At 31.8% G+C, this 17,266-nt stretch overlaps 1 protein-coding gene across 1 annotated transcript; it reads left to right on the plus strand.

The window, feature by feature from the left end:
* Positions 1-1,481: 1,481 nt before the first annotated feature.
* On the plus strand, positions 1,482-1,978 carry LOC101896897 (diptericin-D-like). The gene is made up of 2 exons (XM_005187518.4): positions 1,482-1,634; positions 1,699-1,978. The coding sequence occupies exons 1-2, from the start codon at positions 1,539-1,541 to the stop codon at positions 1,900-1,902; spliced, it is 300 nt and encodes a 99-aa protein (XP_005187575.1). The 5' UTR covers positions 1,482-1,538; the 3' UTR covers positions 1,903-1,978.
* Positions 1,979-17,266: the final 15,288 nt, after the last annotated feature.

Genomic DNA, 17,266 nt, shown 5'->3' on the forward strand with positions numbered 1-17,266 from the left:
GGTGCTCTTAGAAGGCGCACTTCTCACATTTTTTAATGTTTTAAATGCACGTTGAGTTTTCATAATTGACTTCTTCTGTTAAATGTAAATTTCAACTATTTCGCGTGGCGTGTATTGGTTCATGGTAAAAATCTGCTTGGACTGACAGTAGTATGTCATTAAGCGATGTGACATCTCTGTCAAAAGTTATGGCGTTGCCAGATGGGTCCGTCGAATATGGACAACTCTGTATGTTGGAGTGCTCCGTGACATAATTTCAAAAGCGAAATCTTTCAAAATGGATTTGGACATGAGGGTGCTTCTAACATATTGTAGTGTTGTAGGGTATCACATGGTCGGCCCCGCACGACTATAGCCTAATGTATTATATATATATATATATATTATTAAAAAACTTAACAAAAATCTATAAAATAAATAACGATTCATCTCAATAAAAAAAATATAAAATTCAGTTAGTAATAAAAAAATTAAATTACATAAAAATAAACAATGAAAAATAAATTTGTACCCAATATGGAAAAAATCCGCCCAAAATCCGCCCAAACCACAAAATTTATCTTTTTTCCGCCCAAATTTGGACGGAAACGCCCAAAACGGCAACACTGATCTCAACACCAGACCTTGGTTTAATAAAATTATTGGGATGTGTGAAATTTGAAGGCAATCGGACCGATATTGTCCATTTTCTTACCTGACCTAGCCCTGATGCAAATATTAGGATTCGCAAAGTTGGAGAAAAATTGGATTATTGTTTCTCTTTCTGTACAGTAAATTATTTTCTTTGAAAATGTTGACATTTTGTGTGGAAGATACCAGAAGGAGTGGACCGATATTGCCCATCTCCGAACTCTATCTAAGTTTGACAATAATATTACGATGTACCAAGTTTGGATCAAAAAGAATACTAGAACGGACATCGTTAGATCGACTCCGAATGTCCTGAAACTGATTTGGTCCAAAGAGACCAAGGGTCTAAAACCGTTATTTCAATGAGGCACGTTTTGGCCGTATCAAATGATATATACCCTCTCTAGCCATATATCTGAGGGTATAAAGAGGATGTGTGGAGGGGTAGACAAATGTGACTCTAGAGTCTATACCAGTAATTGGAGCGAGAAATATTGGGGGCCGTGTCAAATGATACTCTTTGCAGCTGAAATACAATTCTTCATTCTGATCTTCATAAAATCGTAATCACTTGAAAATGTATATTTAATTTTTTTATTTACTCTCATTAAAAGTAATACAATTTGTAATTTATTTATTAATTAATTTTAACGGTTCATACAATAGGTTATCAATTTAGAATTTTCAAGATGCTAGCTAAGAAATCCCCCCACACAGATTAAATAAAAAGAAAAAAAAACATACATATATTTAAACGGGGGAAGTATTGCCAGTGGTTCCCCTCGGTTATTTCCCGCCCTTATTGGCTTTAGAACATTAAATCTAAATCAATAAATAATGAGTGACAATCTCAAAGTCTTTACAGTTTTCGAACACATTCCGCAAGAACCACAACTTATCGGAGTAAAATGAAATATCTTTGGGCCATTGTTCTCTTGTGTGCTCTAAGTGCCGCTCTTGTGGTTGCTGATGATAAATCACAGCCGCCACCACCACAGATCAAGGTACGAATCAGAAAAAAATTTTTTTTTTTTCAAAATATTTAAAAAATTATTAAACTCCTTTCAGGACCCCCAAGTTCGTGTCGATGTGGGAGGCTCTCCCAAGGATGGTTACTATGTAAATGCCGATGTCCGTAAAAATATTTGGACCAGCGACAATGGCCGACATTCGTTTGATGCCACAGCAGGTTATGGCCAGCATTTGGGTGGACCTTATGGCAATAGCCGTCCTGATTACCGTGGTGGTGGCATTTACACCTACAGATGGTAAACGTGATTTTTAAGGCAATCTAAATTGTGCATTATTTTCAATAATATAGAAATAAAGATTATAATTTAGACATTTATATGTTCAACTCGGTTGTTGTTTGTGTTGTAGCAGTAGTACACATGGATGTTTGTATTCATGCTCTTCTGGAGTGTGTTGGGTAGGTTAAGCTGTGCAATTAAAAAGGTGCAGCGTATGGTGATTGGAATGACTCTCCCGGTAACACCCAAGCAGATACTGCAACGAAAGCATATGTTATGTTGACGTAAGGGAAGGCCTTTCGCCTCCTCATGTGGATGGACCACTGGTTTCATGAGTACCCTGTCGCAGGCACCCTGTCGCAGTTCTCCGGGCAGCATTCGCAAACCACACTGGAGCTGCATAGCTGACCACAGATCGACATACCGCGTTATAAGAGGTCAACAAGGTTACCTTGTCCGCACCCCAAGTGCTGCCGGCTAGCGCCTTGAGGACCTTGTTCCTATTTTTCATTTTGTCGCAGATACGTGTGACTTGCGCGGACGACTTGAACATGCTGTCGAATGTGACCCTTAGAATCTTGGGGTAGTCGTGGTCGGTATAAAATTTTCCTCGACCTGCACATTCAGCTGTGTTCTCATTTCCGCAGACCCTGTGGTAAAGAGTATGGGCGTTGATTCCGTGGCGGATATTTTCATATTCCTTGCGTGCAAGTATGCGGCAAGCTCCGCGAGATAGGGGTTACACCTTTCACACATGTCATCGACCACTGGGCCCGCATACGTTACGATATCTATGCCGTCTGTATGGCGAAGAATTCAGGAAAGGTAAAAGTTAAGTATAAAATTCTCTATTGAGGTTCCCGTTTTGGTATGTCCTCCATACAATGGCCTTACCCCCTTTATGGTTTTTCGAAAAGTTTAACAGTTTTATTCAAAAGGCCTTACTGGTATTTGTAATTTAAAGTGGAATTCAGATACTTTTATATAAAAATGTTTTCTTTACCCAAAGGTTGAGGATAATAAAAGTTCGGCCTGGGCGAACTTAATGTTTTTTTACTTATTTTTTATACCCTCAGACATATGGCTAGTGAGGGTATATACCATTTGATGCGGTCAGAACGTGCCTCATCAATATAACGGTTAACCCTAGGTCTCTTTGGACCAAATCCGTTTCAGGACATTTGGAGCAAAATGGAGTAAAATTTGGAGTAAATAATTCTCTCAACCAGAAACCTGTGATGAATATGGAATTTATGATTTCGCACAAAATTGGATATAAATGTTCGATTTTCTTATCTTTGCCCATACCAATATTTTTATCTGTATTAGATGAGGTATGAAAATGGTCGGTATTGGTATTTCGGTCGACTAAAAATTATCACATATCTCAGTGCCAAACCTGGCACTTCGCAATATTTATATCATAATTATTTAGGTCTTTCGGAACCTACTCCATAGAAGGTCAACAATTTGAATAATAATTACAGAAGTTAAAATATATTTAATAATAATAATCGAACTAAGAGTATACATCTGTCGGCAAAACCGACTGATACTTTTTGAGTTGTTTTTTCATTTTTGGTATTTGAATGTTGTAATGGCTTATGACAAAAGTTGCCTATGCAGGTCCACGTCTTCGTATAGACCCCAAAATAACGGCTATATTTGGTATTTTTATGATTTTAACATAATTTTTAACAAATGTTACTTTTTTGAAAACTTCCAAACTCGTTCAAAATGGTGGAGGGTATTCAAAGTTGATACTAAACTTTGGAAACATTTATAGTTGAATTGTAAGCTCCACTTAATTTTTTTATATAACATATATTTTTTTCAAAATGTGCTATTCAGGGCTGTCATAGAAACCAATTTTGTCACTATTGGTTTTAAAAACGACAAGAAAAAATGCTTTGGTGGCATGAAAATCAGTATTATTTTCGAATTAGAATTTTATCGGTTTTGGTTGTCATAGAAGCCAATGTTATTGGTTTTGTTATTGGAAATAAACCAAGTTGCTTAGAGTTGTCACTTTTCATTTGCTTTGGATTTTTTAAACAATTTTTAAAAGATATTCAGAGGACTAAAAATGTGTTTTTTTAAACAATCTTTAAAGGATATTCAAAGGACTAAAAATGTGGATTTTTTAAACAAAGGACTAAAAATGTAGATTTTTTAAACAATTTTTAAAGGACTAGAAACTTGGAATTTTTAAAGAATTTTTAAAGGACATGTAAAGGACAATAAACGTGGATTTTTTAAAGAATTTTTAAAGGACTATAGACGTGGATTTTTTAAAGAATTTTTAAAGGACTGTAGACGTGGATTTTTTAAAGAATTTTTAAAGGACTGTAGACGTGGATTTTTTAAAGAATTTGTAAAGGACTGTAGACGTGGATTTTTTAAAGAATTTTTAAAGGACTGTAGACGTGGATTTTTTAAAGAATTTTTAAAGGACTGTAGACGTGGATTTTTTAAAGAATTTTTAAAGGACTGTAGACGTGGATTTTTTAAAGAATTTTTAAAGGACTGTAGACGTGGATTTTTTAAAGAATTTTTAAAGGACTGTAGACGTGGATTTTTTAAAGAATTTTTAAAGGACTGTAGACGTGGATTTTTTAAAGAATTTTTAAAGGACTGTAGACGTGGATTTTTTAAAGAATTTTTAAAGGACTGTAGACGTGGATTTTTTAAAGAATTTTTAAAGGACTGTAGACGTGGATTTTTTAAAGAATTTTTAAACGACTGTAGACGTGGATTTTTTAAAGAATTTTTAAAGGACTGTAGACGTGGATTTTTTAAAGAATTTTTAAAGGACTGTAGACGTGGATTTTTTAAAGAATTTTTAAAGGACTGTAGACGTGGATTTTTTAAAGAATTTTTAAAGGACTGTAGACGTGGATTTTTTAAAGAATTTTTAAAGGACTGTAGACGTGGATTTTTTAAAGAATTTTTAAAGGACTGTAGACGTGGATTTTTTAAAGAATTTTTAAAGGACTGTAGACGTGGATTTTTTAAAGAATTTTTAAAGGACTGTAGACGTGGATTTTTTAAAGAATTTTTAAAGGACTGTAGACGTGGATTTTTTAAAGAATTTTTAAAGGACTGTAGACGTGGATTTTTTAAAGAATTTTTAAAGGACTGTAGACGTGGATTTTTTAAAGAATTTTTAAAGGACTGTAGACGTGGATTTTTTAAAGAATTTTTAAAGGACTGTAGACGTGGATTTTTTAAAGAATTTTTAAAGGACTGTAGACGTGGATTTTTTAAAGAATTTTTAAAGGACTGTAGACGTGGATTTTTTAAAGAATTTTTAAAGGACTGTAGACGTGGATTTTTTAAAGAATTTTTAAAGGACTGTAGACGTGGATTTTTTAAAGAATTTTTAAAGGACTGTAGACGTGGATTTTTTAAAGAATTTTTAAAGGACTGTAGACGTGGATTTTTTAAAGAATTTTTAAAGGACTGTAGACGTGGATTTTTTAAAGAATTTTTAAAGGACTGTAGACGTGGATTTTTTAAAGAATTTTTAAAGGACTGTAGACGTGGATTTTTTAAAGAATTTTTAAAGGACTGTAGACGTGGATTTTTTAAAGAATTTTTAAAGGACTGTAGACGTGGATTTTTTAAAGAATTTTTAAAGGACTGTAGACGTGGATTTTTTAAAGAATTTTTAAAGGACTGTAGACGTGGATTTTTTAAAGAATTTTTAAAGGACTGTAGACGTGGATTTTTTAAAGAATTTTTAAAGGACTGTAGACGTGGATTTTTTAAAGAATTTTTAAAGGACTGTAGACGTGGATTTTTTAAAGAATTTTTAAAGGACTGTAGACGTGGATTTTTTAAAGAATTTTTAAAGGACTGTAGACGTGGATTTTTTAAAGAATTTTTAAAGGACTGTAGACGTGGATTTTTTAAAGAATTTTTAAAGGACTGTAGACGTGGATTTTTTAAAGAATTTTTAAAGGACTGTAGACGTGGATTTTTTAAAGAATTTTTAAAGGACTGTAGACGTGGATTTTTTAAAGAATTTTTAAAGGACTGTAGACGTGGATTTTTTAAAGAATTTTTAAAGGACTGTAGACGTGGATTTTTTAAAGAATTTTTAAAGGACTGTAGACGTGGATTTTTTAAAGAATTTTTAAAGGACTGTAGACGTGGATTTTTTAAAGAATTTTTAAAGGACTGTAGACGTGGATTTTTTAAAGAATTTTTAAAGGACTGTAGACGTGGATTTTTTAAAGAATTTTTAAAGGACTGTAGACGTGGATTTTTTAAAGAATTTTTAAAGGACTGTAGACGTGGATTTTTTAAAGAATTTTTAAAGGACTGTAGACGTGGATTTTTAAAGAATTTTTAAAGGACTGTAGACGTGGATTTTTTAAAGAATTTTTAAAGGACTGTAGACGTGGATTTTTTAAAGAATTTTTAAAGGACTGTAGACGTGGATTTTTTAAAGAATTTTTAAAGGACTGTAGACGTGGATTTTTTAAAGAATTTTTAAAGGACTGTAGACGTGGATTTTTTAAAGAATTTTTAAAGGACTGTAGACGTGGATTTTTTAAAGAATTTTTAAAGGACTGTAGACGTGGATTTTTTAAAGAATTTTTAAAGGACTGTAGACGTGGATTTTTTAAAGAATTTTTAAAGGACTGTAGACGTGGATTTTTTAAAGAATTTTTAAAGGACTGTAGACGTGGATTTTTTAAAGAATTTTTAAAGGACTGTAGACGTGGATTTTTTAAAGAATTTTTAAAGGACTGTAGACGTGGATTTTTTAAAGAATTTTTAAAGGACTGTAGACGTGGATTTTTTAAAGAATTTTTAAAGGACTGTAGACGTGGATTTTTTAAAGAATTTTTAAAGGACTGTAGACGTGGATTTTTTAAAGAATTTTTAAAGGACTGTAGACGTGGATTTTTTAAAGAATTTTTAAAGGACTGTAGACGTGGATTTTTTAAAGAATTTTTAAACGACTGTAGACGTGGATTTTTTAAAGAATTTTTAAAGGACTGTAGACGTGGATTTTTTAAAGAATTTTTAAAGGACTGTAGACGTGGATTTTTTAAAGAATTTTTAAAGGACTGTAGACGTGGATTTTTTAAAGAATTTTTAAAGGACTGTAGACGTGGATTTTTTAAAGAATTTTTAAAGGACTGTAGACGTGGATTTTTTAAAGAATTTTTAAAGGACTGTAGACGTGGATTATTTAAAGAATTTTTAAAGGACTGTAGACGTGGATTTTTTAAAGAATTTTTAAAGGACTGTAGACGTGGATTTTTTAAAGAATTTTTAAAGGACTGTAGACGTGGATTTTTTAAAGAATTTTTAAAGGACTGTAGACGTGGATTTTTTAAAGAATTTTTAAAGGACTGTAGACGTGGATTTTTTAAAGAATTTTTAAAGGACTGTAGACGTGGATTTTTTAAAGAATTTTTAAAGGACTGTAGACGTGGATTTTTTGAAGAATTTTAAAAATTTTTTTTAAACCAACATTGGTTTACAAAAACGACAATAAGCAAAACCGACATGGTTTCTGTGGCAGCCCTGATTATTCTGACTGAACATAATCCATATATTTTAGCTTCATGTGTTTTCAAATTTTAGGCCTTTGAGATAGGAGCAACTAAAACTAGAAGATTTCTAAGTTTCATTACTGTTTTGCAGACTTCATCAGTGGAATCGTCCTGGGGTTTGGAAATGTACACATTTCATTAATTCTCCAAAATTAAATGAAACACTATTCAAATTATTTTTAAATTATTGTTCTTTATTTCTATTATGCATTTTACTTGTTAGCTTAAAATTAAATATTATTTGTTTTGTTGTTTTATTTTTTTTTTACATTAAAACATGTAACATTTGAATTTTTCGATACATTAACTTAAAATATTTGAATACAATATTTATTAATAGTTGTTTGTTTGTAGACTTATAAAATAAAATATATGTGAGTTTATTTTATATAAGTTTCCGGTTTTGTATATATAGTATAGTTTATTTTTTAGTATTTTGTTTAATTATTAATTTATAGGTATTATTATTATTTATTTAAAGATACAAAGTAGCACACAGTTAACAACATAAAAAATTTAAAAAAAAATGAAATAATAATACAAAGAAACATATACGAATATAAATTTTAATTATAAATAAAAATATAAAACAATGTTTCATAACAATGTCTTACAAATTTAATCTTTTTATTTTTTTAATAAAATGGCACGATTTAAGAAAATGTATTTGATTTAATAATTTTTAATTTTTTTTCTTGAGGTTATAGTGTGCCTTTTTTAAAGTTATTGGACGAGGTGATATTGAAAAATGGTGATTTAAAAAAAATTAAATGTTTTTAGTAAAAATGTCATCTTTCAGCAATTGTTTGGTCTGCATATTATTTTTAAATACAGACTGCTTGAAAAAAATATATATATTATATTTTTAAACAGGGCAAAACAGTTCTGAGCACAGTGGATCCACATATACGACTTCGAATATAAGTAAACATATAATAATGTGTTGACCCAATAAAAAAATAATTTCCCTAGAAAATCATTCAAAAGTACAATTTTTAATCCTGCAACAATAAAGTTACAAAAACTGCTAACTCAATTCCAAACAAACTACATGCGGACATCTGTCAAAAATATTCCCAAAAAGTCGGCCCCGCCCGACTTTTGACTTTTCTCTCAATAAGGAAAAGTCAAAAGTCGGGGGGATGGGCGACTATATGATACCCTACACCACTAGGTATATTTAATAGAGCTCCCGTAACAAGAGAATTTATTTGATGTAGATCATACCACCTATCAACATTTGGCTTAAGAGCAGTTATAGTTTGGTTTCAGAGAGAACTAATTTATGGGAGGCATATCCAATTCTGAATCGATTTTCACAAAATTTTAAAGAGACATTCAGCCCGATTACTGTTGTCGTTACTATAGTCGTCGTCGACTTTATGTGCGAGTCGCCCTCGCCGTCGCTTCCATTCAAAAATAGTATTATGGTAAGGCATAGAAGCGACATCGACAGTTTAAAATAAAAGTTGGCAACAATTAAAAAACGTTGGCAACACTCCCTTGTTATTGACAAAAAAAGATAATTTTTTTGGTATTTTGAATTCTAATTTCGACTCGTTCGGAAAAATAAAAAATATCGTGAAAAAATGAAGATTATAAATGCGTTACATATCTTAAATTCAAGTGAGGATGAAGAGAAGAATGTATTAGAAGTGCAGTGTTATGGAGCCAACAAACATATTTGCATTGTCTGGCTCTTGATTGTGTTGTTCCAAAAGTTTACGCCGCTCTTTCAAGAGTTCAATAGTTTCTTCTTTCCTTTATGACTTTTTACCATTGTTTTTTTCTGGGCGATCGAGAAGCTTCAATAGTAGGTTACATCAGTCTCGTCATCAGCATTGTCCACTTGCTCATTTTCATGAATAGACGTTAGTCTATTACACTTATGTTTTCCTTATTTTCTATTCCAAGTGCACGACCTGGTGGATTCAATAACTTTTGAAACTGCATTATATTCGCGACAGACTCCTCCAAAGGCGACAAAGACATTTGTTGTTAGTTGCTGTTAGTTTTACAGCTAAATATAATCCAATGGTCATGCTAGACTTCTTCGCTGTCATTAACTCTCTTCTCATCAAAATTCCGTGTTCATTTGTTTTTGTTTCATTTGAAAGCCTAAATATTTTGCGATCATCTTTGAAAACAATAGGCCTAGCCCTTCTGAGTCTAACAGTTATGATATCACCCCATCGCGTCCTAATTTAAATGGTTACCTTTCTTAAATAACACACACGCGTTTCCTGTTCTTCATGCACTTGTTTCTTTATTATTTTTTTGTTGTAATTTTTTGTTTGCTTACTTGTTCGGAAATATAATTCAGCACACTTATGCTGTTGACCCCAGAAATTGCAACTTTAGCAATTTACCTGGCAAGCTAAAATGTTGAGAAATATAATTTGATATAACACGCGTATGCAAGTAATCAATATTTTTGAAATACAATAATAAACGTGCAAAAGAACAAGAACGCTTAATAGGCACTTTGATTTAATAAGTAAAACCAAAATTTTGTTTTTCAATTAGTCTAAGAATAGTACTCAAATAAAGTGGTAGCAGAAGTTACAAGAAAAGAAAACAAAAAGTCTTTTGTTTTTTTTATCGACTATTGAAAGTCAAACCAAAAATGTCGACGAGGATGGGATATCGCGAAAAAGGAATTAATTATTTCCTTTTTAATCACCCTTATTATGGTTGGCGTTGTCGTTCAAGTGTCGTAGACATAGTCGTAGGCGTTGCCGTAACAAGAAATGTTTGGTATTATGTACAATTTTCGACTACGTTTTTTTTGTAATAGGTATGAAAAAGCAGGGTGCTCTGGAATAATAAACATTTTTTGAATTTACGAGCTACCCGGTTAAAAAAAATAAAAGCGTCAGTTGAAATTATTGAAGTAAAACGATTATTTGTTAATTAAATATTGAAATATGTTAAGTCCTGGCAATTATTTAGCTGAGTATGAAGATGAGTATATTCAAAATGATTTAAACGTGAGGCGAAAAATAATGCGGGTTATTTGTGCTTACAGAGGGAAGCGCACAGACATCCTGGATGACCACAACCTGCTTCTGTTGCATATTTCGGTGTAGTCTGTTTACGCTTGGAGGAGTCAGTGTGCAGGTATTGTGGTTTTCTTTGTCTTCACTAATTTCAAACCCTTCAAATATTTCCTCCTCAGTCTCTAGTTCACCAAGTGTTGGACGCTGTTGAATTCAAATTGCTTGGTTCCCTGCATTTACAATTGTCTATAATTGTAACAAGCGTGATGCTGCTTCCTTTCAAGCCATTGTTGTAACCTCTAGCCAAATTTTGATTCATTTGCAAGATCTGGATCATTTCGTCAAATTGTTTCTTCGTTGTGACTAGAAAAAGCGAAATGCTAATAGATGTAACTTCATATATTTTTGTAATGTTGATATATACTTCTTATTCAAATCCATTTTGTATATTATTCTGTTGTAATGTCAATTTGGAAAAACTTTTCTGTGTTGTCGGCAACAAAATCTCTAACGACTAATTTTGCAGTGTTTGTCGAATTAGAACGCCTCTTGTGGTACGAAAATTGTAACAAAATTTCATACAGAGTTGTAATTTCTCGCATACGACACACATAATCCCAATTAGTCGTTACGACGCGTCTACTTGCTATTTTCGATACGACTACGCCAGCCGTAATAAGGGTGAATATTTTATCCATCCAAAGTGACAAAAGTGCTTTACAAAAGTGGTAGTGAAAAAGAATATCGCAAAAAAAGGGACAATAATTAAAGAATTAATTTATCCATTTTATTTTAAAGTGATCCTTAGTGACAAAAGTGCTTTACAAAAGTGACAGTGAAAAAGGATATTGAAAAAAGGGACAATAATTAAAGAATTAATTTACCCTTTCATTTTAAACTGATCCTTAGTGACAAAAGTGCTTTACAAAAGTGAAAGTGAAAAAGGATATCGCAAAAAAAAAAGGGACAATAATTAAAGAATTAATTTATCCTTTTTATTTTAAAACGACCCCAAAGAAAATAACATCTGTCTTACAAAAGACAATAATATTTATTTTACAAAAGTAAAGTAATAAGTTTACAGTACATCGCAAGAAAAAGGAACAATAATTAAAGAATTAATTTATCCTTTTCATTCTGACGCGATATGAAGAACAACGGTAAAAACAAAATAAAAAATTTTGTTAACAAAAAGTGAAATCGAAAAAGTCCCAATAAACATTTTTGAAAAAATGGTGACTTCACCAAAAGTAAAGAAAATCAAAAAATAAAACAAAACAAAAATGTGACCAGAGACCCACGGAAGAATATTACACACAAAAGAAGAAGGATCTGGCAAAGGAGGAAGAAAATAAAAAACGAAAACAAGACAGAAGGAGAAATTACACACAGAGGAAAAAGGATCTGGCAACGAAGTAGAAGATAAAAAACGAAAACGAAGTAGAAGGAGAGACTAAAATGAAATTACAAATAAATATTTTGTTACTCACTTCAATTGTAAACATTATCAACTGCCAACTAATGGAAATACACGACTTATCTATGAACGAAGGATACATCCCATTTAAAGGCGGCAACATAAGGATCATCGATCTTTACCGAAGAATATATCATATTATTAATGTAACAGATTACTACAATACTATAGAAATAATAGAGAATAATATTAATTTGTTACATGGCTCACTATTTGAGTCAACGTCGTTACTGGATACAACTAAAAATAATTTTCATATTTTGAAAATTAAATTAGGGAATTTATCACCAAATTTTAGAATTAGACGAGGTTTAATAAATGGTTTGGGCAAAGGGTTGAAACAGGAACTATGGACAGCGATGACGAACAGGAAATCGGATCCTATCTTACAAATTTAACGACAATTTCTAACTCAAACGATATAGAAAACCCTGCGCGCATAAGTAAAATTCTTTCTATCCAGATTCAAAACATAACAACTCATATAGACAACAATATATAGTTAAAACGTACATCAATAAGTTCCGCAATGAAATTGAAAATAAGATATCTTCATTAGAAGACGAAATAGATTTTCTTAAACACATTTACCAAATTAACAAAGACATAAGTTTACTCAGAAATCATATAGATGACATCGCAGGAGTTATATTTACTAGTAAACTAGACATAATACCAACAGACTTGCTCGATGAACAAGAAATTGAAAAAATAGACGACTTTGAAAAATATACTAAGACAAAAGTTGCCGTTTCCTTTGACCAAAATATCATCATCCTCTCCATTCCCCAATTTTTCAAATCATCCTTTGAACAAATAATCCTCGAACGAATGCCTAATAACACGAATAAATCAATTCTTCTTAAAGAAAATAAAATTTTAATAGACGATAAGCAAAACGCATATTATTCAAATAAAACTTGTTTATATAAAAACCTTAAAAAATTACCGACCTATGTATCTCGGGCATTTTAAAAAATAAAACAGCAAATTGTATACTTAAAGATAACAAGAACACAGAAGTAAAAGAATTGAAGGAAGGAATAATTTTACTTAGAAATTTCTTTGGGAATTTCACTAATACTTGTCATTCTGAAAGAAAATATACTAATGTAAGTAAAAACTTTATAATTAAATTCGAAAATTGTTTAATCAATGTTGGAAACTTAACATTTAAAAATGAAAAACTAATAGTTAAAGAAAAATTAATACAAACTTCTCTTTTAAAGAAAAATAAAAGAAAAAAGAACATATAATGAAATAAATCTAGAAGACCTATATATAAAACAAATAAAATATGAAGATAATTTTACCAGAACCCAAGAAATAAACAGAATATATAATATAGCTACAAATCGCACCACAATATCAATATTAATTATATTGCTAATTATTATTCCTATATTTTGTAAAAGAAGGGCAACCATTCTCCAAATTTCGTCGGAGCCTCAATCTAACGGAGGGGGAGTTACGACATCACCCCATCGTGTCCTAATTTAAATGGTTACCTTTCTTAAATAACACACACGCGTTTCCTGTTCTTCATGCACTTGTTTCTTTATTATTTTTTTGTTGTAATTTTTTGCTGTGTGCTCACTTGTTCGGAAATATAATTCAGCACACTTATGCTGTTGACCCCAGAAATTGCAACTTTAGCAATTTACCTGGCAAGCTAAAATGTTGAGAAATATAATTTGATTTAACACGCGTATGCAAGTAATCAATATTTTTGAAATACAATAATAAACGTGCAAAAGAACAAGAACGCTTAATAGGCACTTTGATTTAATAAGTAAAACCAAAATTTTGTTTTTCAATTAGTCTAAGAATAGTACTCAAATAAAGTGGTAGCAGAAGTTACAAGAAAAGAAAACAAAAAGTCTTTTGTTTTTTTTATCGACTATTGAAAGTCAAACCAAAAATTCTAACCCCATCCCAAAATTTCGTATCGGATCGGACGATAATTGCAATTTGTATATAATAAGCTCTAGCCCCATGGTCTATAATTGCGACCTGTAGAGCAATTGCAAAATCAGGAAAATTTTCAGATTTTGGTTCATTTCAACCCCCTAAATGCGATCATCTTCAAAAGCTTCTTTTCTGGCCCTAGCCCCACCTCCATTCTAAGTTTCGGAAAGATCAGACCATATTTGCGACCTGTAGAGTGATTACAAATTAACATGGACAGACGGACGGACGGACATGCATGACTAGATCGATTCAGCTCGGCGAGATAGGAATATCAATATATACTTTCCTATGTGGGAAACCAATATTTCGAGGTGTTACATAATTTTTGGCCCAATCGAACTTATAATAATAGGGTGAAAAAAAAATATATCGGAATAAAATATATACATGGGGGCTATAGCTGTATCTGAAGCGATTTTCACCAAATTTGTTGTACTCACTTCTAGACCGAATTCGGTCGGATGTATCAAAATTCAGGTAATTTGACTGATATTGCACAATTAACCCGAAATCGGTGGGAAAATATATGGGAGCTATATCCAAATTTGAACCTTTCTCACCAATTTCAATAGGGCTCGTCCTTGGGCCAAACAAATGTTGTTTGGAAAATTTCATTTTGTTCACAAGACGGACGGACAGACATGCATAAATCGACTCAGAAAGATCCTCAAAAGGAACTATGGTTCTATATCGCTTCCTTCTCCATGTTACAAACAAAGGCAAAAAGACAAAATACCCTTACCACTATGTGATGTAGGGTATGAATAAATTTCCGGTAGTTGGCTTCGTCAATCCATGTAACGCTTGGCGCGCAAGTTATATGAAAAACAACGGTGCAGGCTAAGCATTATATTAACAACTGTGCAGCTTAAGCATTTTATTCCAACACGCGCTTCCAATCCAATTACTGAATTACTTTATTTCCCGAAATCGATGGGAAAACAAATTTGCATGATCAGCGTCTACATATTGGCGCATGTTGGTGCAACATGATCGATGAAGCCAACGAATTTTTTCCCGTCGGCAAGTCCTCAATTTGAGGAACGAGATGAGGGAGAAACATATTTTTAAATAAAAACTTTCTCACTTTACATTGCTTCAGTCAAGCCGGATAGAGAATTGAATTGACAGTGGAAGGAGGAGTTTGGATTCCGTTCTCATTGTTTGTTGAAATATTAGTATCTCCTCGATACGATCGTACAACACACCTACAGAGTAATTGCGGTGTGTTCGCAATGTGTGACATCTACAGCCTTGTTAGTGGATTAGTTCTTAGCGTTAAGGTTTCATGTGTAGTGTGTAAGTAGAATAAGTTTCACTCGTAAAAAAAGAACTAAACAGCAGCAATCGTCTTTCAATTAAATCATCTGCAGATAATACGAATAATATTCGACATTATTTAAAACAATTAGTCAATCAATGATTAAAATTTACATACGTGTGTAAGTTATTGAATAAGACATTGTAAGACTCGTAATCTAAAACGAATCTTCGTTTTACTTGGCGTAAATCTCACCGGGATCAAATTAAAACAGAATTGCGTAACAATATAATATAATTTTATAATTGGTATATCTTTTATAAATTTATTTTACACAGGAATTAATTAATATGGTCGACAAAAAATGTCTTTCAAAAATGAAAAAATCCATTGAAAAATATATATAACCTTTTTCAGATTTGCACATTAGAAGTGTCAGGCTAGAATAAAATAGAAAGAAAGAGGAGTCCTTTAAATTCAGAAGAATTTAAAGAAAGGAAGTCATCAACATATTCAAAAACTTATTCTTTAAAGAAGGGTATAACTTAACCAGTACTATGGACATAAAACATGGAATAAGATCAACAAGACAAGAACACATTAAATCTAAATGGTACAGATATCCACCAGAATACGGAGAGAAAGTTAGAAAACAAATTAAGGAAATTAAAGAGAAGGATATAAGCAGCAAAGTTGTTCAAGATACACAAGTCCATTAATTGTTTACTCCGAAGAAAGAAGATCTAGAATTGCGTTAGATCATAGGAAAATAAATGAAATAACAATTGATAAGAGTTTAAACAACAGACGGCAACAATCTTTCGATTTGGGTAGAATGGCCAATGGACATACTCAACAGCAAGCGAAACTGGTAGAGTAGTTGACCAGGCGGGAGCAATAAACTGTAAGCCATTATGCAAGCTTATCTAGAATTAAAAAAAAAAAACATAATAGATAACAGCGAAACGGTAAGCCTTATGTAAACGATTAACAATCTGTCCGTATTCTCCGGGACTGGTGAAATATCCATAAATTCATTCTTTAGCAGCACTGAATACCTACCATCTACAATGATAACACAAAAAAAGGAAGCAGTGAGAACGATATCTTGTAGAACAAATTAGGGACAAACGAAGAATACAATAATACAAAAACCAGATAATTGGCGTCTAATCAAGGAGACACTCAAACTTAGATAACGACCAGATGTAGAACCACATCAACTTTACAGGAACGTGGCCAACCTTAAAGTGAATTATGTAAGTGATCTCATGATGGAATTTAAGATATCAAGTATAAGAAGGTAGAATTGATTGTGTATTATTTTCATGACCATTAGATTGACCTACGCAACATGGACAGTATATTTGTGAATACTATAATAGAAATGTCTCAAGAAGTCTTACTGAACCAAATCAATAATGAAAGAAATTTAAATGACATACTGAAGATAATGACAAGTAGGAGATTCAAAGAAAGTTGTATCAGACCAGAATATAAGAAATCAATAAAATAAAATAAATGGATCCATATAAAACAGAACATATCAAATGAAGACTATAAAAGTAAAAATCAATATCCTAAATACAAAAACAAGGAAATCTATAACTCTGGACAATTTAGACAAAGCATGAAAGAGAACATAATTATAATAATTATGGTGAGGGCAATAGATACAATTAGCGATCAAGATAACAACAAAAATTCGGGTAATTTCCATAGATCACAAATAGGAAACCCTAGACAAAATTCAGGATATCATATATCGCCAGAATCTGTTTCGGCAAGGTGAGATCGCAACCATGGTAAGTGTTTATATTGAATCAAACATGAGAAATCTTTAATTGGCAGGACAACCAAATCCTCAAATTAGCCAATATAGCCAGAAGGAAACTCAAATAGATTATGGAATAAAAGAAGAAATAAGTTACTGTTTTTTTATGAATCCGTAAGAATTACAAATCGGCTATAGATACAGCGAAATAAAGGATTTTCCTAAAATAAAATCAAAAAACCCGATACTAGTATTTGGTTATACAATAAAGGTTCAATAAATTAGAAAGTGTGTACAGGAGCACAAGGAGAGTACTGACTTTAGCAAAAAT

The sequence above is a fragment of the Musca domestica genome, unplaced genomic scaffold (assembly GCF_030504385.1).
Source record: "Musca domestica strain aabys unplaced genomic scaffold, Musca_domestica.polishedcontigs.V.1.1 60, whole genome shotgun sequence".
Lineage (NCBI taxonomy): Eukaryota > Metazoa > Arthropoda > Insecta > Diptera > Muscidae > Musca > Musca domestica.